At 35.2% G+C, this 22,569-nt stretch overlaps 2 protein-coding genes across 3 annotated transcripts; both read right to left on the bottom strand.

The window, feature by feature from the left end:
• Positions 1 to 14,223: 14,223 nt before the first annotated feature.
• LOC112196962 (DELLA protein GAIP-B) lies at positions 14,224 to 16,710 on the bottom strand. Its single transcript, XM_024337467.2, has one exon. The coding sequence runs from the start codon at positions 16,428 to 16,430 to the stop codon at positions 14,571 to 14,573; it is 1,860 nt and encodes a 619-aa protein (XP_024193235.1). The 5' UTR covers positions 16,431 to 16,710; the 3' UTR covers positions 14,224 to 14,570.
• Positions 16,711 to 18,062: 1,352 nt separating this feature from the next.
• LOC112197534 (protein BCCIP homolog) lies at positions 18,063 to 21,404 on the bottom strand. 2 transcript variants are annotated; one of them, XM_024338261.2, is made up of 11 exons: positions 21,276 to 21,404; positions 21,159 to 21,202; positions 20,489 to 20,677; positions 20,308 to 20,384; positions 19,937 to 20,161; positions 19,608 to 19,814; positions 19,434 to 19,499; positions 19,254 to 19,340; positions 19,121 to 19,177; positions 18,630 to 18,741; positions 18,063 to 18,539 (listed from the first exon to the last, which is right to left on the bottom strand). In XM_024338261.2, exons 3-10 carry the CDS (start codon positions 20,649 to 20,651, stop codon positions 18,643 to 18,645), a joined length of 981 nt encoding a protein of 326 aa, XP_024194029.1. In that variant the 5' UTR covers positions 20,652 to 20,677; positions 21,159 to 21,202; positions 21,276 to 21,404; the 3' UTR covers positions 18,063 to 18,539; positions 18,630 to 18,642. The 2 variants fall into 2 exon arrangements, with proteins under 2 accessions (XP_024194029.1, XP_040373426.1); XM_040517492.1 differs by having other exon boundaries at positions 21,159 to 21,189; positions 21,276 to 21,403.
• Between the last annotated feature and the right edge of the window lie 1,165 nt (positions 21,405 to 22,569).

Raw genomic sequence — 22,569 nt, 5'->3', positions numbered from 1 at the left:
ATATATATAATTATGTTTTTGAATATATATATATATATATATATTTATTTATTTATTTATAATTCGTCAAAACAAATTATATACAAATATGTGTTTGTGTGTATAAATATATATATATATATATATAATTCATTACAATATATATATATATATAAATTATATACAAATATGTGTCTGTGTGTATAAATATATATATATATATATATAATTCCTTACAATATATATACACAGATCTTATCCAGAGCGGAGCTCCGCTTTGAAAATTAACGTGTGAAGTTCGAGTTTTGGGTCACTTTTCGGTCGCATATCCACATCTCGACCGTTCAGTTTTTAGGTATTAGTGTCTAGATCATCTCTGCAAATTTTCAGCCAAATTGATGATTGTTAAGGTATCTAACTCGCTTAAACCAATGGACGGACTGAATCTGTCAACCTGAACCGTACTAGCTTTAAGGAAGTTATCAGTGCCTTAACGATCATCATTTTGGCTGAAAATTTTCAGAGATGATCTATACACTAGTACCTAAAAACTGAACGGTCGAGATGTGGATATGCGACCGAAAAGTGACCCAAAACTTGAACTTCACACGTTAATTTCAAAGCGGAGCTCCGCTCTGGATAGGATCTGTATATATATATATATGTGTGTGTATATATATAATTCATACAGAAAAATTTATATATATATTCGATGTAGAATTAATATGGTATAAATATATATATATATATATATATATATTAATGTCATAATTCTAACCCACAAAATTTAAAAAAAAAATTGATTAAAAAAAAAGTCAAATTTAAAATTGATTCCACAAGAATGGAAAGAAAATATATTAATATCTTAATTATAACCCATCAAATCAGGTAAATTGAAGTAATATTCAACTCTTTTAATAAATGAATTTAATAAAATTAATGGAAAATTAGTTACCTTACAGTCTTACACTAACAAGTTAATTAGAAAAGTCAAAAATTAAATTGGATCCACAAAAATGGAAATAAAATGTATTGAAATCGTAAATAAAACCTATGAAATATGGTAATTGAAGAGGTAAGAAAATATCGTTAATAGATTGAATTGATGAAATTCTAGATTCCATCATTTCAAAATTTCTTGATAATTTAATATTGTCTCATCCAAACGCAACGTTAGGAAGTGTTCCTTAAAGGTCAAGTGAGACTTCATTAATACAACTGTTCGTTTATTTTTACATGAAAAAACAATCATAATGTTATTAATACTATGTAGAAATTCAATGAACAATAGGTGTATAACACAGCAATAATGAAAGAAAAAGTGCAAGTAAGGAGGGTGTAAAATAGAAGTCATCGTCCACATTAACATTAAGGTCAGCTAACATGTCTTACACAAATAAATAAGTAATAAGCAGCTAATAATGAGCCAGTAAAGTTTACTGGGGACTTTTCCCTAATGGCATATTTACACTGAAATAGAAATCATCATCCACACTGAAATTTAAAGTCAGCTAACATGTCTTACAATAACAAACAAGTACTAAGTAGCCAATGATGAGCTAGTAGAGTTCACTGGAGACCTTTACCTAATGGCATATTCACACTTAAATAGAAGCCATCATATACTGAAACTGAAAGAGCTAACATGTCTTGCACGACACAAGTAAGTATTAAGTAGCTAATGATGAGCTAGTAGAGTTCATTGGAGACCTTTACCTAATGGCATATTCACACTTAAATAGCCATCATCTACTGAAACTGAAAGAGCTAACATGTCTTGCACGAACAAGTAAGTATTAAGTAGCCAATGATGAGCTAGTAAAGTTTACTGTGGATCTTTGCCTAATGACATAATTACACTAAAATAGAAGTCATCATCCACACTTAAATTTAAAGTTAGCTAGCATGTCTTACACGAACAATAAGTACTAAGTAGCTAATAATGAGCCAGTGAAGTTTACTGCGAATCTTTTCCTAATGGCATAATTACACTAAAATATAAGTCATCATCCACATTGTCTTACAGTAACAAATATGTACTAAGTAGCCAATAATGAGCTAGTCAAGTACAATAACAAATAAGTACTAAGGTACGACCTGAACGGCGAGAGGTCTCAGCGTTCCAAGCACAGAGTTTAGGGGTTAGGGTTTTATTTTTGTTGGGTTTAGGGTTTTATTTTAGGGTTTAGGGTTTAGGGTTTAGGGTTTTATTTCAGGTTTCAACTTCCCAATCAATTTAGATATCTAGGTTTCCAAACGAGAACATTATTTATTTCTTTTTAAATTTCCTAGTAAGGAAAACTACTCCAATAAAATAGGCCTAACGTAGTGCATAATTTTCCATCTTCTAAACTCAAGTCATTTAATTTTCATATCTTCTAATATTCATTAATTGCTTCTTTCAATAACCAAAACCTATCTTTTGAATGTTGATCTAGTTCTCTATATTGCCTTATACGTCTGGCTGTTGTTGGACACAATGGATGATTATGCTCTAGACATACTGTGGTCAAATTGTACTCCCCATCTGACTTAAGCACTGCTCGGATACGCGCAAAACACCCAGTTATCTGTGAAGATATCGGCTCACTTTCTTTAGGGGATTTACCTCTCAATGCTCTTGAACATACAAGCTGGACGTACTTAATTGCTCCCTCTTTTTTGGGGTTGGATCTTTTTCTAATTGCCCAACCTGACTTCTTAGCATAATCTTCACAATAATCATACAAACCATCATAAGAATTAAATCTCATTCCTCTTTTTGGAATATCTCCATCATCTGATTCAACTTCGTTTGATATAATCACGTCATCATCTTCCTTGACGTAGCAGGGTACTTTTGAGGTATCATTTCCACCCATTAGTTCTAGTAAGAGTACATCATGAACAAAAAGATTATCACCAGTACGTGTAAGAGAAAACAAAAACGATTACATACCTTCCTATGGATGTCGTTGACCAAGCTTTAGTTTGTAGGCTCTCTACTTTTTCTTTTGTTCTTTTTTTTTCCTCTTTTCGAAGCTAGAGTTTAAATGTTAGATTTGAGTTTATTATTATTTTCTTCCTTCCATTTAGATTATAGATGATAATTATGGATGCTATTAACACGGAATATTTTTCAAATTCAATATATTAATGATACTTTCTTACCTATTCAATCACCAGATTTTATGAGTTAAAATTACGATCTAAATACATTTTCTTTCCATTTTTGTGAATCCAATTTAATTTTTGACTTTTCAAATTAACTTCTTAATGTAAGGTAACTAATCTTCCATTAATTTTATTAAATTCATTTATTAAAAGATTTGAATATTACTTCAATTTACCAGATTTCATGGATTATAATTACTATATTAATATGTATATATATATATATATTATATATATATACACACCACATTAATTCTCCATCGAAAATATATAAATTTTTTGGACGAATTATAAATATATAACTTTTTTTTTTGAACGAATTATATATATATATATAATTTTTTTTGAATATGTATAATGAAAAAAAAATCCAAAATAATGAAAAAGAAAGAAAGGAAAAAAAACCAAACAATATTTTTTTTAGAGGAAAATCAAAATAATTTTTTTCTTTTAAAAAAAATAATTTAGAGCCGTCATATATTCAACAACATATATATATATTGACGAATTATGGATAAATATATATATATATATATATTCAGAAAATATATAAATATAAATTTTTTTAGACCAATTATATATATATAATAAAAAAAATATATATATATCTTTTCTAGAAGAAAACTAAAATAATTTAGAGTCATTAGATTTTGAAAGGATAAGATAGTCTTTTTATTCAAGAATGACATGGCATGATTTGATAAATTAATGAGGTGTATATGTGACATGGCTTGACACCTAGGATTGAGGCCACAAATCCTAGGCCTCATTGAGGCCCTATATCATTGCCCTTAATAATATATCCAATGATCCAAAATATTTAAAATTTGGTAACTTGTTTAGTCCTTAACCAATTACTATTAGTTAAATAGTATTTATTACTAATTAATTTATCATTAGCCAATTAATGTTTGATTATCAATTAACAATTACACTATATTGGCAATTACGTTTTTTCCTTATTAAAAATAAAAAACTTCTAATCTAGGCTCACGGACTTAGTATTAATCAAATATTCTTTATTACTAATTAATTATAGCATTAATATTTTTCGTAACCAAATATAATTTTTTTTACATGCATTTTACGACAAGCACAACAATTAATGTAAAAATAGATAATCTTTATTTTAGATGTAGTAACTACTTCACATACAACTTGTTATTACTGTTTCTTTGAATAATTTACAAATAGGGCTAAATACTGATTACTACCCTGTAGTTTCGGTACAAAATCAATTTAGTCATTAAACTTCTAATTTCATCAAAAACACCCCTACACTTTCAATTTTGATCTAATAGGTCCAATCTGTTAGTTTTCCATTAATTGAGTCCGTTAACTTGCTGACGTGACTCATATTATGAGCTGTATGTTTTATGATGTGGTGTTGAGGTGATATGCATAGTCAGTTTAGGAGTGGGTCTCACTATTAGAAATCTATCAAATAAAAAATTTTTAAACAAATAACTCAACTATAACTGTAACCCACAACAAAAAATTCACGAATTGGACCTATTAGATTAAAATTGAAAGTACATGAGTGTTTTTTTATGAAAATAGAAGTCCAGGAACTGAATTGATTTTAGACCCAAACTACAGGGTAGTAACCAGTATTTAGCCCTTACAAATATTACCACAATGTGTTATCATATAGGTAAATCATTGTATTTTGAGTAAAAGCACGTATGTTCTCATTGGTGTAATGAAGTTCTCCCTTACGTAATTTAAGTAATATATTGCGTAATTTCCATCGTCGAAGTTGTAATTACTTTTAATCGACGTAATTTACCACAAACTACAACAATTAATGTAAAAATAATAATTTTTGTTCTAATTGTAGTAATTACTCCACCTACAACTTATTTACTAGTTTATGGACAATTTAACAAGTTGACAACAAATTTGTTGTTAGAGTGGTAAATCTTTATGTTTTTATCATTAATGAAATGAATGAGTATGCATTTTACCACAATCCACGGCAATTGATGTAAAAAGGGTCATTTTTGTTTTATTTGTTGTAATCATTCCACCTAAACTAATGTACTAGTTTGTGGACAATTTAGCAAGTCTGACAACAAATTTGTTATCAGAGTGGTAAATCTTTATGTTTTTATCATTAATGAAATGATTACTACAATGACTACACATTTTACCACAACCCACAACAATTGATGTAAAAGTAGTAACTTTTATTCTATTTGTAGTAACTATTTCAAACACTATCATTTGCAAGATTATCAACCATTTTACAATTCTAACAACATTTGTGTTGTGAACATGGTAAAATTAATATTAGAGCAAAAGATATGTGAGCACCTAGTATTATAAGGAAATTCTCCATTTGATAATCAATGGTGTCCATTTGATAAAAGTTGTTCTACTATGATATTTACATCTTTGACCACTCAATTTCAATAACCACAATAAGTGTGGTCATGAGCAGGGACGTAGCCAGGATTCCTCAGAGGGTTGGGCTAATTTTAGCCTAACAAATATTTTGCGCAGAACTCTTTTTCATGGATGTTCCAGATGACATTCTCAGTGCACGGAGGAGATGACATATCTCCAATATCTGCAGGTTTTTTTTTTTTTTTATCAAACTCCTTCATGTTTATATTTCCAGTAGGAATATGAGCATCCTTATCTCTTTTACGTACCTCCTCAGCTAACTCCGCCAGCTTGTCCTTGATTTGCAAAATCATAGATCGTGGTTTCTATGTCAAATTATTCTAACTAATGTAATGTTTGAATAATCCATTGAATCCTTGAGCAAATTTGGCACGAGGTTTGGTGCTTTGGAATTAAGTTTGTCATGGAACCATTTGCATTCATATGGAAAGGTATTCAATCATTTGATTACTACATGATTTGTATTTGATGGTTTTATCTTTCATTTATGTGGAATTATGTGGAATCTGGACACCCATCAACCCTTGCCAAAAAAAAAAAAAAAAAATTCACCAAAATCCCAATTATGTGGAATCTGGACACCAAACATCAAACACCACATCACCATTCATCAACCGATTCAGCCCATTCCCAATTATCAACATCAAGTCATCATTCATCAACCCATTCGGCCATTTCTAATTCCCAATTACGACCTCACCCTAAACACCAAACATCACAAATTCACGATTCAAACATCATCAGCAAGACAGCAACTCAGCATGGGTATTGGGTATTTGGGTATACGGTGTTTACCTGAGAATTTGAGATTTAGGGATTGAAGATTTGAAGCCTTCAAGAATTCAAGGAGCATGAGTCGCACTGTCGCAGAGAATCCAGAGATGCAGACCACAACGGAGGTGGCTCGGTGGACGGTGGCGGAGGAGGTAGCTCAGGCGGACTGAAACTCTGAATAGGGAGGTGGCTCGGTGGCTAGAGCTTGGAACTCTGGAAGGTGGAATCAAAATCGATTTGAACTCGGGGAGAGAGTGAGAGTACTCAATACTCGGCTTGGGACCGACAGCAATTGCAAAGCATCATTATTTTTTTTAATTTTTTATTTATTTGGACTATACCCCTACTTGGCAATTTTTGGCCCAATTTTTCCCTTGGGCTATAGCCCAGACAGCCCTTGTAGTGACTCCGTCCCTGGTCATGAGTCGTAATTTTAGTTATACTATGTGCAATTTATTATTTTGACATTATCTATTACTTGTTTCTGAACAATATTACATATCAAGATAGAATGTGTTGTTAATATAGTAAATTTTATTTTTAAAAATGACACATGTCAACATTTAAGTGGGTAACCTGTTAACCGGTTAAATAGGTTTCCACTACATTAATTTAATAAAAAAATAAATAAAAAAATAAAATAAATATATGACATACATCAAGATACCCTATACGACCCTCCATATAATATGACTATATGTATATTGGCTTTACACAGTGTTTCGAAATCCTCGAATGCATTAACAGTAGTTTGTACTTTTACACACCAAGAGTACATAATATTCAGACAATACAGTTCTTAGTTCTTAACATGTGAAAATTTTACTATTCATGCATGTATGCTGTGCACGCAGAAATTTGATGGTCAAATTGTGAGAGAGAAAATGTTACTTATATGCATTACACACTGCGAGATTATGTGTGTATGTCTGATATGATGGAGATTTTTGTGCAAACTACCTATCTAGGGTTGAAAACGTTGTCCATCTCTATCTCAATCTCTATCATTCTACATTATTTCCCACTTGCAATGTCTGAAATAAGCAGTAGCAGATTCTACATGACCACCCTGCAATCTCTATCAAAACCCCACAAAACCAGAAAAACCCGAACCCTCTTTTTCTGAAGGGCTGAAAGAGATATCTTTTTCTTTTCTTCTTCCACAGGAAAGATGTCAATCATACGATTAGTACCGTGCATTCACCGAGACTCGTGTCGATCCCAAATTTGATCGACTTTGGGGTCGTGGGAACACGCGGCGGCCTCCCACCAGTTTCAGGAGAAGTGATGCATGCGCCAACAAATATGCTTTAATTTGCTTTCTCTCACCACTCACCATTTTCCACCATATTCTGTACTAGTTTCTGTTTCTAACAGTTCATCATCATCGACTATGTTTTGGCTAAAATAAGAAAGAGATTTGGCTCTTAGAAAGCTAAGCTCATGTCATGTTTACTATTTCTGTCTCCTGAGAGTGAGTGAGAATGAGCAACCACATGGAGAGTGAAACAACCGTGCTCCACAATAGTGACCTATCCTCAACAATGTCTCGATCCATTCATGTAAATGTAATAATACGTCAGGATTTGATTGGGTTCATACTTGCCGACTTGCCGTACGTGTCGCCTTGAATCGGCTCCTTTTCGGCCTAGACTCATCCACATAAAAATATCGGGTTCAAAGACATCGTGACATGTCTAACCAACCAATCACAAATAACTCTTATTATCACGCTAACAAAAAACTGAAAACACCACTGATACCCTTTAAAATGACACTTTCGTTTCACAATTGGCTGTTCAGACAAATCGAACGGTTCTTCACTGAAGCTCTTTCTCATTTACGAAACGAACGGTTCTTCACTACCGAAGCTCTTAGCCAAGGTGATGGATAATTAATCAGGCTACATTTAATGTTACTCGGCCCAAGAAACTCAATTTTGGGCTTACATTTATGATAAGAATAGAATAAATAGGAAAGAAATTATTAGCGATTCAGCTTAGATGCTGATGTAAGCTAGCTGTGATCTTCTTTCGGATGAGGTCATCATAGCCTTAACTAAGAGTGAATAACTTAACTCCTGTATAGCTCTTACCTCATGTAAAAAACCCTTTAAAATTCTCACTCTGTTACTTGTTGCATTGTCCGAAATTCAGCTTTAAAGTAAGGAAAACTAACACTTGACGACTTTTACGGTTTTATCTAGTATGAATTAAGGAAAAGAGTTTTACGTTGTGTTGCTAACCTACAATGAGTAAATGATGTATAAAATACTGAGTTGCTATCTTTTCTTAAACTAATCGCCATAATTTTGATCTGGTGAAAATATATTATATTTTGTTACTAGGGTATAAGTTTAATTTCTCTGACCAACAAAGTTTGGCCATTGTTAATAAATCCTGGTGTGATAAGTCATGAACTCTTTAAATGAAAGAAATTAAGTGTGATTAACCAATTTAATTGCCTTCAATGTCAGTGGATATATCACTCAAACAATCAGTCTAAAACCAAGTTGGTATTGAAGTACTCCATGCATGCATTCAATTAAAAAGTGAGGCCGGCCAAAGCATTTTCTAATCGTAGACTAATTAGCCCAAAGTTTATCCTCTAATTAATTTCTTGAAAGCACTAGGAAACTTCACTACTTCACGTGGGAAAGAAAGTCATCTAGGGCTCAAAAGCTTTTAAACTACTCCATAGCAAGCTAGGGTTTTAGCCTTTGTGCACAATCAAGTCGTACAATTTGTTCCTTTTAAGAAAGATTAGCCGGATATCTAACTTGTAATAGACTACTTGGTCGACTCAAACCTCAAATTTTCTCACATCTAGCCATTTAAGGGTCCAATCCACTGAATGAATGAGATATTTGATATTTTCTGGTAGCTAAGCCATAATAGAGAAAGCTGGAAAACGTGAAGAATTGAAACTGCCTAGTTGGGACTTTGCACGAGTGTGTGGTATATTAGTCAAAGTTTTATATAGGCGACCTCTTTTAAAAGACACTGATTAGAAGAGTGTCATATTCAGGTTTGCCCGAGTGATTCTGACTTTTTAACAACGACGGAGATCAACCAAATCGCCATAGGATTTCCACATATTCGTTATCCATTCTAAACAGAATGTTTTTCTGAAATTGCTTCTCTTTGCTGACTGTTGAACATGCACGCAGCTGGCTTGCTTACTCTAACACTCCACGTACGCTTTGATCTTCATTTCCTCGATGAAAACAGAAAATGAAAACTTAATCATGTTTCGGAGCATATCTATGATAAAATTTTACTATCATAATATCATATGTTATGAAACGTATTATAAATTATTTAAGTATAAAGATATTCATGGCGTTTTTAGATTGTAAGTATGTGTTTTTCGATTGCGTAGACAAACATGCTTGCAAATCTCTAAATAATAAAGCGTTCATAAACATTTGATTATTAATGATCAAATTGTTCAAAGGTTCGGCTTCTCTAGCTATCGAAAAAAAAAAGTGAAATAGAGACGTTTAGAATTATTTAACCACTTATTTATTATTGTAAGTCATCATTCTGATTTTATTAGACATGCTGTAATTGTCTGTTTAATTTTCTATCTAATTAAAATTTTACAGATTTAAATCAGCTTATATAATGAAGAAATCTAAAATTTTGAGTAAATATTTTTGATTATTGAATCTGCATGATGATATAGACAGGGAAAAGTCTGCACTTTCATAATGGATCTACGTAGGTACTCCGGATCTACTCTTTTTATATATCAGCCGGCCGGCCAGTCAGTCTCTTCCAAGCTTCTGTCCACCGTTACCAGCATAGCTTCTCAAACCCAAAATATTGGCTATTTCAGTCTGACTTGGCTTCCCCTCAAAATTAAATAAGCCCACCCAAAAATCCTTTTCTTTCCCAATTAATAAAGAAGAAGAAGCAGAAGAAGAAGAAAAAGTCCTCAGCTTTGTGGCTTTTGTGCTTTTCTTTGTGGAAGTGTGCACAGGTAATGTGATGGAGATTGGAGAATAGTGCATGAGATTGTGAGATGTTCACAAATTAATATTAAAAATGGAGCGTGATGTGATGTGATCTCAATAATTAAATTAATTAAGGTCTTCAAACGGACCAAGTTGGCCATTAGCTACTAATTTATTAAGCAATTTTTTGGCCTCGGCCCCTTTGTTACATTGTATATGATAGCAACATTAAACACTGTTACTCCATTATTCCACATTTCTTACTACGTCATGAATTATTTGATTAGATACTTCAAATTAAATTATAAATATTCACTATAACTCTTTAGATCGATCGATCTTAGTAATTTATGAAAACAGACGTTTAATGAAGTTAAAATTTAGATGTTATCTTTTTGCAAGTAATGGTATGTATCGCTAACTTTTTTCTAAGTTAGAGTCTTGTATCTCTTATAATATATAATTTCGAGTTGTTTTGAATGAAAAAACGGTTTACATTTGAAAAAAAATGAATTGATATAGTTTAATAGTGTATATGACAAATGTGTTGTTACGTAATTATATGATGGTCCAATATGCGAAGACTAACGTGGTTTGGGTGCTTACTTTCATAGTTCCAATTCATAACTGGTCTGCATAAAAGTTGTTGCCTCCTACAGTCACTTGATTAACAAATAAAATCAAACCCTAATTGATTTTTAAACATATTTTCCTCAAAGATGGGGCAGCAAAAAGCAGTGGGAATCTGGATCCTCTATAATTTAATATATAGTGGCAGTTTCACCCTAAAATGATATTTTTATAGTTTGAATAATGCTATTGTGGTTAACCCAAAATGATCATGATAGGGCGTAGAAAATCTGGTTTTGTTAAGGATACGCAATTAACGTTACACCTTTATTTGATCATGCAGCATTACCATTAAACTAATTTTCATGTCAAATTAAACGAGAGAAAGTTGACATACAAAGGATTATCTAGGTGGCTTAATGATAAATAATACGATTGATTTGTATTGTTGATAGAAGAGTGGTGTTTTCTTTTAATCATACGTAATTTCTATAGATATTTCTTCTTAATTGTGTACGTCTAATTAGAAAATGTAATTGAATTCCTTTTCAATTTCATGATTAAGACTTTGGCTTTTATACAAAGTTTTAAGAGTACTAAAGTTGGTCGTGGTGGTAATAGTGGCGGCGGCGGTGGTCGTCAATAATTTGTTCTTGAACTCCAACAAAGAATATAAAAGAATAAAAAAATCATGAGAAACTTACTTTAATTGGGTAGATCAACTTTCAATTCTTATTCATTTTATAACTTATATTGCATTTTTACAAACTTAACAATTCATTTTAGATTTATAACTGTATAAATATGATTTTTGTTATTTGTAACTAAATTCGGGAAACGAAGAAGTTTGCTATTATTGATGTAGAGTACCTCTTGCTATTACAAAGAAGTTTGCTATTACAAACGAAGAAGTTTGTAACTTATTCATACCTCTTGCTTGGTATGAGCAATTGAGCAGTACCTAAACTACATGAATATACAGCCACGTACTTATATGGTAATATATATACGTTTGAGAAAGAGATGCCACTTAAATTTGAATAAATTCTGTCCTATCATCTGAGTTTCCCAGGAACCCTACTTCTAAATATATATATATATATATATATATATATATACACACACAATTATATATATATATATATATATATATATATACACAACTAATTGATCTGGCCGTTACAGACAAAAATCCAGACTAATAATCTAAACCCTAATGATAGCAATAGGGTTACAAAGTTGAGCATCTGAAGAACGTGATGAACAGGAATCTCAAACTCCTTCAATTCCTTCAAGGGTTTTCTTAGGTATCAAAACCTAATTCATAAAATATAGTGCTGCGTATTCTATTGTATTATATGTCTTCTAGACATATATATCGGTGTTAGACTGTCATTTATTAGTTATTTAAAAAAAAACTGATATCAGAAAGATTTTTAATTCAAATTTTATTGACACTACCAAAAAAGTGGGCCGGAGACTGCAAAAAAGTATAATATATTTTATTTGTACAAGCCATGTGAAAGTTTTGTTCGGTAACATCATTCATAATTATCATTTGTACCCTAGCATTAACCCAAGTGTGAAATTAAGATTCCAATAAGAGAAACCCTGAAGAAACTATTGCACCAGTTATTTGTGGAAAAGTTGATGAAAAAGAAGAAAAAATTTAAAGGGAATAATACATGTACATGTTGGTAATAATATCATAAAGTTTGAGAGAAGCCAAGTAAGATCAAGGTAGTATATATACCAACACGCAAAAAGGCCTACTTTTTGAACAAAGTATGGTAATGTACATCAGAAAAAGCATAATTGAGCCTCTCTTTCACTTTCTAAATTATGATTGTGCTTTCCTGACATTAAAGAGGATTCCTGCAATTTATACTAGTTTCTGGGGAAGAGTGGGGTTCCAATACTTCACTTCAATTATCACCTTCAATTATTTTCCATCATAAATTACTACGTACAATTTGTCTAACGCATTTATTCATTTCCTTTACCACATAACTTTAAAGCACATTGAAGCCCCATTTGTTAGTCAAGAAATCAAATCTGGAATGTGAAATAGTTTTCTATTTCATTAAATTGTTGTGTTTGGTTAAATTATAAGTCTGAAAATGAAGGTAAAATAAATGAGTTGATCGAAGTTCAATTCCATAAAAGAGCAAGAATAGAAATACTATCTAGGGTGTGGTATTTCAATTCCTTCATTCAATGGAATTAAAAATTTACTTATTTAGCCCCTCATGAAATATGGTCAATTAATAATTTTTATCTCCACTCATTCATTTTTCTCATGACCTTTTTTTTTTTTTTTTGAGAAGAACATGACTCCATCTATTATAGCAACTCTACAAATTTAAAATTCAATCCAAAAATTTCTTGATGGAATTTAACTTTGAACTCTATCCTTTATTCCAAAGCTTGTCTCTTAGATTCATATATATATTTTTTAAATCTTCCATGTTTAATTCGATTGGGCATTATTGAAATATCATTAACAAATTAATTCTCTCAAACCATTTCCTAATCTCAAGTCTTGAATTCTTCCAAACACCACGAATGGAAATGCTAAATCAATTCCATTTCATTTTTTTTTCTTTAAAGAGGATCAAAGGATTTCACTCATACTTCTATGATTCTATGGTGACTCGAACCCAAAGCTTGTCTCTTAGATTTATATATATATTTTTTAAATCTTCCATGTTTAATTCGATTGGACATTATTGAAATATCATTAACAAATTAATTCTCTCAAACCATTTCCTAATCTCAAGTCTTGAATTCTTCCAAACACCACGAATGGAAATGCTAAATCAATTCCATTTCATTTTTTTTTTCTTTAAAAAGGATCAAATGATTTCACTCTTACTCCTATGGTGACTCAAACCCATGACCTAGATCTTAGGTAGTGAGTGCTCTAACCACTGAGTTAACACCACTTCGTCCATTTCATTTCATCCTTGAAAGGAAAATTAGTAGAATTCATTTTCTAATTATAACATTCCTGTCAACCAAACGGGACCTGACATTTTTAATAAAACACTATCGCCACTAACAAATAGTCGGCAGTGGAATCCAGCATATCTAGAACAGAAGAACCTCTTGCCCTTTCAGTCTTTTCACCTTTCTCAATTCACTTCCATCATCATTCCACAAGTAAAAGGAACTAGTTCATCACTGGTTATATTCTTCCACATCACAGAATCACATTAACTGATTTAAACATATTGATTACTTCCCTCTTCTACAAAATATGTTACGAGAACCATTTACCATGCTCTAGAATTTATGAAGTGCTCCGAAATATGATAGAAATTTCGTGCTCTGAAACAGGATAGAAATTTCGATTACTCGAAAGCGATCACAACAATTAATGGTAGTCGAAAAGGTTTTAATTTCTTTTATTATCACCACCAACCTACATATAACATATGAACATGGGTACACATCATTATCATCATCCACCTCTTGATTCTTGATCCAGAAAAATAACCCCTTTTGACAAAATTAAGTAAAAAAAAAAAGGCAAAAACAGAGACTTGGTAATGGTGGGTGGGGGCTTTTGTGGGTCTCAATCTCCCTAAACGTACGCACCCCAGCTCAGAATAGCACATTGAGGGCCAACTCACTCGAGGCGGGCATTTGACACCCCACCACTAGGCCCTGTTTGGTTGGCACCAAATATTTGAAAGAAAAAAAAACCCCAACGCGTTGACCCGACTCACTGCGTCACCGATTGGGAGCAGCCGAGTTTCCAGGCCGAGGTGGCGATGAGCGGCCGAGTGTGCCACCCCAACATCAAACACCCGTCGTTCTCCTCCACTCTGTACCCATCTCCGCCGGCGAAGAGCGCCAAGAGCATGCTGGCTTGCTTGAACGCGTTGGAACCGAGATGAACCGGAGCGAAACCGGACGCGTCGAACCGGGTCCGCCACTGCGCCAGCGTCTCGTGCCGCTCGACCCGGTCCGGTCCCTCACATGCCACCACATTGAAGATTTGCTTCCCCAAGTACACCTCCGACATCATCTTGTCCTGGCTGTTGACCGACCCCTCCAGCGAGTCAAACAGGGTCGAGTAGTAGTGCAGCGACTCGTTGAACCGGTCCAGGAAAACCGGACCGTTGTGGTTCGCTTCCTGCTCCACAACCGTCACAATCTCCGGCTTCATTTGCTTCACCACGGACAACACTTTGTCGATCGCACCGGGCCGAGCCAACAGCTTGTGAAGCTCGAAGACGGAGTTCACCGCCACAGACTCGACCTCGCTCGGCCGGAGCTCCAGCATGGAAGCATCTAGATCAGCCAAGCTGTTAGCAACAAAGCCTCTGTACTCAAATTCCACATGAATGGTTTCGGCTAGCTGGGCCAGCTTCCAGCCCACTTCCTGAAGATGGTCCGAGTTATCCGCGGCGGGCGGGCCGATTCCGGTTAAGCGAAACGCGGGCGGGCCGCCGGGTCGGAGAGCGAGGGCCTGCATGAGAGCCGGCCATTGCATCCCCTGATTCATGGAGAAATCGATGACATGGACTCGCTTCTTGTCTTGAAAGCCTTCGAGAATGGCTTGATTTGCTGTGAAATGGGCGAATTTGAGGTAAGGGCAGGTCTCGTAGAAGTGCATCTGGAGCATCTCGGAGTAGGTGTGGTCGATCGGTGGCTGAGGGTAGACCCCCCAGATCCGCTGGGCTAGAGCCTCGGCGAAGAAGGTGGCGACTTTCCGCATAGCGCCGGCTTGTGAAATCGCCAAGTAGCTGATCTGGGTGACCAGGGCCTTAGCGAGGTCGAAATTCTTGCGCTGGACGGCTTCGGCGCAGGCCATGAGGCCGTGGACGAGTCTGACGCCGTTCTCTTGCGAGTCGACCACGACCACCGGGCGAGTTGACTCGTTGTTGGGGAGGGAGACGACGGGTTGGAGAGACGAGTTGTTGGTGGTGGTGGTGGTGGTGGAGTAGAAATCTGAAGAAGAAGAAGGTTTGAGCCGTTTTGGCTCTCTTGGGGAAGAATCGAACTGGGTCTGGCTGCTGAAAATGGCTTTTCCAGGTATGGCCTTGAGCTCGTAATTGGAGGACGAGCAGTCCTCGAACTGGGTTCGCGGGCTGAGAGATTTGCTGTTCGTGTTCATGTGTTGTTGATCGCCAAAATCGATAGAGGTTATGGTGGAGGACTCGGCCGGAGCCAAAAACGAATCGTCCAGCACGACAGAGCTTCCAGCGAGGTGATTCAGCGGCGGTGGCGCCGCCATTACCGGGTCGAAATTCGGAGGCGGAGTTATCTCCGAAATCATGCTCTCCAGCCAAGTCGACAGATCCGAGGGATTGTAATGAACCGTATCCGAAGCCAGCTGGGAGAGCCCGTCTTCCTGAACTGTCCCCATGAACTCTTCAAGCTGTTCGAGCTTCTGGGCCACATCGGCCATGTTGGAAGACTTCACCTTGTAGCCCAGCACAGCCAGAAGCTCATCCATGCCGTCGTCGCGCTGCGAGTCCTCCCATATCGCCGCCTTACCTGCCTTATCATTGGATGTGGAAGCCATGGAAGGGTTTGGATTAGGGTGGTGGGGGTGGCTTTGATGTTCTCTTTTCATCCTGGGTTTCTGCGATTTGCTTTGGTAATTAGCTCGGAAACCAAAGAGGGGCTATCAAATTTAGAATCTGAACATTTAGGGGAGGCTAGGGGTTCTGGGGGATGGTTGGTTTTGCACTACCACCACTCACTGGGTTTGTGCAGAGGGGAGAGAGAGTAGTAAGAATAATAATGATGCTCCCATCGTTGCCAGGTTTAGTATTATTATAGAAAATCGGAAATTAAATAAAGTGGTACGAGTATGAGGAGAGTGATGTGGGGCGCGACCTCCAATGAAAACCATCAGGGCTAACCACAACAACGACTACAGCTCAAACACACACATACAGATAAACATGAACTTATTTTACACTTTTCTCTTTTGCATGAAAATTAGTCACAACTGTTCGCACTTGCGTGACAATTTTATGGTACTTCAGAGTACTAAATCTCTGAATCTCAAAATTATAGAATTATCTCATCAGGTGAAGCACGATTCAAATAATTTACAATTTAAAAGTTCGCAGCTCTAGAATTTTAACACCTTTGAATTAGTATAAAACGTCACTGTTTTGTGATATTTTAGAGTATAAAGTTTGAGACTTAAAATTCATTAGATTATCTCAGCGATGGAGCACAATCCAAATTCGCAGTTTTAAAATTTCAATGCTTTGAATCAACTTAAAACATGACTCTTTCGGAGCAATTAGATCCATTTCATTAGGTCGGGCAGAATCCAAATAATTTACAATTTAAAAGTTCGCAGCACTGGTACTTCAATACTTTTAAACAGCGAATAATCTGATATTTACTCTTACATGCACGTAAAAGTACCTAGGTGTTACAGTATTTTCGTTGATAATGACACGTGACCCTTACATTATTCATTAACAATGGTGGATTATTGTTTATCTGGTGGCTTAATGTGCACTTAATTAAGTGAATTTGGGATGTGGACATCATGGTTTAAGATAAGTGATGGACGCGTAAGAAAGTTAATGCACAGCAAATGCTCGTGGTTAGCTGTTAATTAATGATTTTGCATCATCTCATGTCGACGAATAAGAGTGTCAGATGCATTGTACAACAATTTAGGTAAATTTGCAGTTGCTTTAAAGATGAAAGAATTCTTAAGCAAAATCATTAAAGGTGGTCAAGCTTTGGGTTATGAAACTGAAACGTCCAGAAAATGCGGGTTTATCTAATCTTATCCCTTTTCTTTGATTTGTTAATATGCAAGCGAGTTTGTATTAGATTTTCTCAAGCCTAGAAAAGAAAAGGAAAAAATTTAGAATTGTTTAGCCTCTAATTATTGTGTAAGAACATATATATATATATATGTTACTACAAACATTAAGGACACATATGCTTACATAATGCATGATAGGGAAACGCATATTTCTGTTTCTATGAATAAATAAAACGCAATGATTGATCGTTATAATACAATTGCCAACTAATGGTATCATTAAAAAGAACAAATGGCATCCTAAATCACAATGAACAGAGAGAGCCACGTTCTTATCCACACAATTACTGGGTCGGAAAAATTACTGATCGAAATCTACGGCCTCACTATGGTAATATGGGCTCAGCCACGTTTACTTGAGCTTTCATATCGCACGTAAAACCAAGAAGAAAAGGAAGAGAGGACTCAGACGGAAGGCATCGACTAAATTATGCATGTAATTAACCGTGTAAAGACTAAGGAATTTCAAAGAAATTGTCAACGTTAAAAGAACAAACCCTACTTATTGTTCTAACCGCCACACAAAATTTTTAAGCCCAAATAATGGAAGTCGATAGTACTATTCTTTGGTCTTTTACATAAATTCATAATCCCTTACTCTCATCCAGATGGTATTCCCTATTTGTCTATTTTCCTTATTGGTTCATATTAGATATCCAAGATAATAGAGAGCATACTGGTCCACTACACGTTGCTCCATACATGTCTGTACCTTCCATTAGAGACTTCACTTTCTCGATGAAAATCTTATGAGGGAGGGAGGGACCGTTTGGGACCAAATAAAGTTAATGAACGGTTCTTAGATCCTCACCACGTGAAGGTTGTAAAATGCAGCTCTCTCTATTATTCAGGCAGCGGCAAAAGGAAATCAACATTTGGGACCTGCAAACAGAGATGCAGATGCAATGGATCAACTTATGGTGAACGTGACTATGACGAACAATAATTGAGGCAAATGACCAAAAGAGCAACCTTTCAATGAGAATCAAGGTTCCTCGATTAAAGATTGCAGCTGTTGTTGGAACGTAGAGATCTTGTCTGCTTTAACAGACATGACTAACCCCGTTTGCTGATAGTTTCTTAGCTGCAGAATAAATAATGAAAACACCACGAATTGTTATAGTCACAAAGGCAATGAATGACCACACATACACTAGCGTAAAAGAGGACGCTATTCACGTGAAATTTTTGGTCTAACTTGGTATTGCCAAGATCTTGAGTAACTGTCCTAGTAAAAGCTTTACCTATTTGATTAATGCTGGTGAATGTGTGTATTACAAATATTCCGTGTAACCTCTCAATCTATGTTTGTGGGTCCACTAGATGAATCAAATCAAATAGTAACTTTAAGAAGAGATTAAAATTTTTCCCTCCCATATTTCTTTGGAGATGAACTAATCATAGCATAATGGATTAGAGATCTATACTGAGAAATCAGGACAGGCAGTCATATTACTACTTGCCTCATGAGGTGCAATCTGCGGAGAGTTCAAAGAAAATTCAAAGGACCAGGAGCTGAGCTGAAATACATTTGAAAATACGATTAGTAAATGATGTGAAAAACAAAACTGATATTTCATATCAAATAATCAGTACCTTGTGAAATATTTCATCTTCTGGCTTTAAATATATTATTGCCTCTTCATTAACACTATGCTTCCTTTTCTGGCCAGCAGTTTTGAGCTGTATTTTTGCATCAAGAAACAAAATAAATGGAAGACATAGAGAGAGAGAGAGAGAGAGTTCAATGAACGGAGAAATGCTTGAATGGCTTACCTTGTAAAATTTAGTGACTATTATATAAAACTTAAATCGAAAGGAATTCTTGAGCTCCTCTGTTGGCTGCCACGAGTGAAACAACAAATATAAATCAAGTAGAGGAATTCATTTCCAGAAGATTTGAAGATAGACAAGCTCATAATCCTATATTATCGGTCTAATGATTCTAACCTCATCTTCAGTAGCCCAAGAGACTTCGTTAAAGAGGCCGTCATAAAGAGGCGGCAAGAGCTGTGGAGGTAAATTTGTCACACGTTGAGAGACCAACAGACCAACACTATGTGCTTCCTTTCCCAAAAGTGATCTCAGGTCATCTATTACATCCTCCTGAGAAACTTTCAGGAGAAACTCCCTAATCTCTGTCATACATTTCTGGTCCTGTTAAGAATGAAAGAAGTTCCATCAAAAGTCTATGTATAGCCATAACTTGCAAACCTACAATGTAATAGCAGAAAGATGTGACTGTAATTTATTGGAATGCGGAGGTATAGGTTACTTGCCTTGTATCTCCCCAAGTTAAGGGCGGTAACAAGAGCAAAAATTCCATTATCTTCGTCATCCTCTATTTTAACAATAGACCCTACAGTGGTCTGTTCCAAAATTAAGTCTACAAAACCACTCAAATCCCACTCTTTATCATCAAGGTAGGTCTGCAGCAAGGTCTTCACTCCATGAAAGTCATCGGCTTTTGGATCAAAGAATGCAAAATCTACTTGAACATTTCCCTTTACGGATACGAACCAAAATCTCATAAAAATCCAAGTATAAACAGTTTGAATGAAGAATTAATACTGTTGAAATTTCAGCCATTCTAACACAGAACTGTAATTATATGAAGAATGAATAGTTACCCCCAGAAGTTTTTGCTTACATCAAACTCTTCTTCAGAAGAAGAAGATTCAGACTGTTCCTTCTTGGCTTTCAACTTATTCTTTACTGATTTATTACCTGAAAGGCACGGAGAGGCCCAAAAAAAGTTGACAGATAGAGAGAATAATTATAAGGCGAGATTCATATTAAACCAAAAGGAGTCATTAGGATGAGAATCATGCCTGCGGAGTTTGGCGGTGATTTTTGAAGGACTTCTGCGGTGTGCATTTGACGCTTGGCAGTATAAACAGAGGCAACCCTAGCGGCCGATTGACGAGCAAATTGGGAAAAGGTCAGAGGACGCGATATCACCAGTCCACGATGTCTCATCGGCCTACGGGGCATCTTCACTATCTAATGCTACTAAATCACTGTGCAATTTCATTGAGTTTGAAGGTGGAGTCAGCATACAATTAAGAGTAAACTCAAATCTAAAGAGTGTGAGAGAGTAAAGCATATACTACGCATTCAATCACCTACCAAAAAATAAGCACCCAAACATTTTAACTCAATAAGAAAGAACTACAAAGCGCATTCCCACTATGCTTGCTTTGAGAATACACAAAAAACATCAACAAGTGAAAACTTACTGTACAAATCAGAATTACAGAAATTGCAAAACCATTTGAAACTCTTTCTATTTCAATCCAAAGAAGACTAACTCAGCTTAACTAAACGTATGCAATCCTTTAGGTTTATAGTATCTTTTGCTTAGTTTTGAACTCACAGATTCTGATTTTCATGCATAGCTCTATCACTAGCTACGAACTCACAACAAACCTCTATATACTTTTAAGTTTGGCTATAAATTTTCTCAATCAACGATTCGAAAACGGAAAAAAGCGAACTCACCGGAGGTTCGCGAGCCACCAGAACTGTCCGGCTGAAACCACCACCTGCAACGCCGTCAGAATCCGGAAAAGAAAAAATGAAAAGCGAATAGAAAGATGGAAGAGAGAGAAGCTTCACCGGTGCGGAGCTGAGCTATTGCGGCGGCGGCGGCGAGAGTTTCAATTGATCGGCGAGAGCTGGCACGATTGTAAGTTGGGAGGAGAGAGATGGGCAAATTGGGAAGTTACGTATTTTTCTTTTCTACTGGGAAAATTGAAAGGCCCAGAGTTACTAGGCCTTGCTTTCGGACGGGGAAAAGGTCCACACCCCCAATTAGATGGGTAGCCCAATTATGCAAAAGCAAAATTGAAAGATAAGTATTGAGGATAAACCCACTCTCCAAACACCGCCACCTTCGAGCTATAATATTGTAGTTGGTGTCGCGAGAGGGAAATGTTACAGCAACTGGCTTCACAATTAGTGCAACTGTTAAATCAAAACATGTAAAGTCGTAAGCTATAAATCGGAAACTTTCCTATTCACGTTATTCTTGGATAAAAAACATGTGTAAGCATTATTTTGTATATATATATATATATTTAATCTCACTTTGGTATAAGCAAAACTAGAGGAATTGCTATGTATAATGTATTGGAAGTTGGAGGAAACACATGTAAATGTATAAACGAACTGGTTTAACAATTAGTGCGTTAACTCAAAACTTGCAGAGTCGGTGAAAAATCGACAGCCAATGCTTGAGTTTATAAAACAAACTTTTTTTCTTTCCTTTATAGTTTCAGCAAACATAAGATAAAATCTAACTTGTAATATATATCCCTCATATTCAGATCGCTTATAAATTTTTATCATCAAATAATTCAACTATTGATGATTTAACCGTTGTAAATAAGAGAGACTTTGGATGCTCACGTGCATAGGGTCATTTTCTCTCAGTTAGAGGGCAGACATAGCTGGCTTATAAAGCGTATTGTTGATAAATTTTTTAAATCCTCTAACATTTGTTCTGATATGTGACCGATTTACTTCATAAAAAGAAAAGATCGATCAACTTTTGTGAAGCGGTTTTGGGGATCACTAAGTGAATGTTTTCGAAAGAGTGACAATTTTGACACTTCACTTTGCAATATATATATTTATTACTTGCAAAAATGTATTGCAGGTAGTAAAATAGAGTGTCAAAATCAGTTATTTTTGAAAATATTCCAATAAAAAAAATAACTATATTCATTTAGATTTATTAGAGTTACGTTTTTTTTTCTTTTGAAAGGGAGGGTTGTCAATCCATTAATAAGATTAGAAGTAAATAACAACATATCATGACCAGGCGTGGAACTAACTATACTTATGCATGCAGGGGTCTTTCACCCCCCCCCCAAAAAAAATTTGTTTTGTGTTTGTAGTCTTCTCATGG

The sequence above is a fragment of the Rosa chinensis genome, chromosome 4 (genome assembly GCF_002994745.2).
Source record: "Rosa chinensis cultivar Old Blush chromosome 4, RchiOBHm-V2, whole genome shotgun sequence".
In the NCBI taxonomy this organism is placed as follows: Eukaryota; Viridiplantae; Streptophyta; class Magnoliopsida; order Rosales; family Rosaceae; genus Rosa; species Rosa chinensis.
This window is presented reverse-complemented; position numbering and strand designations above follow the sequence as displayed.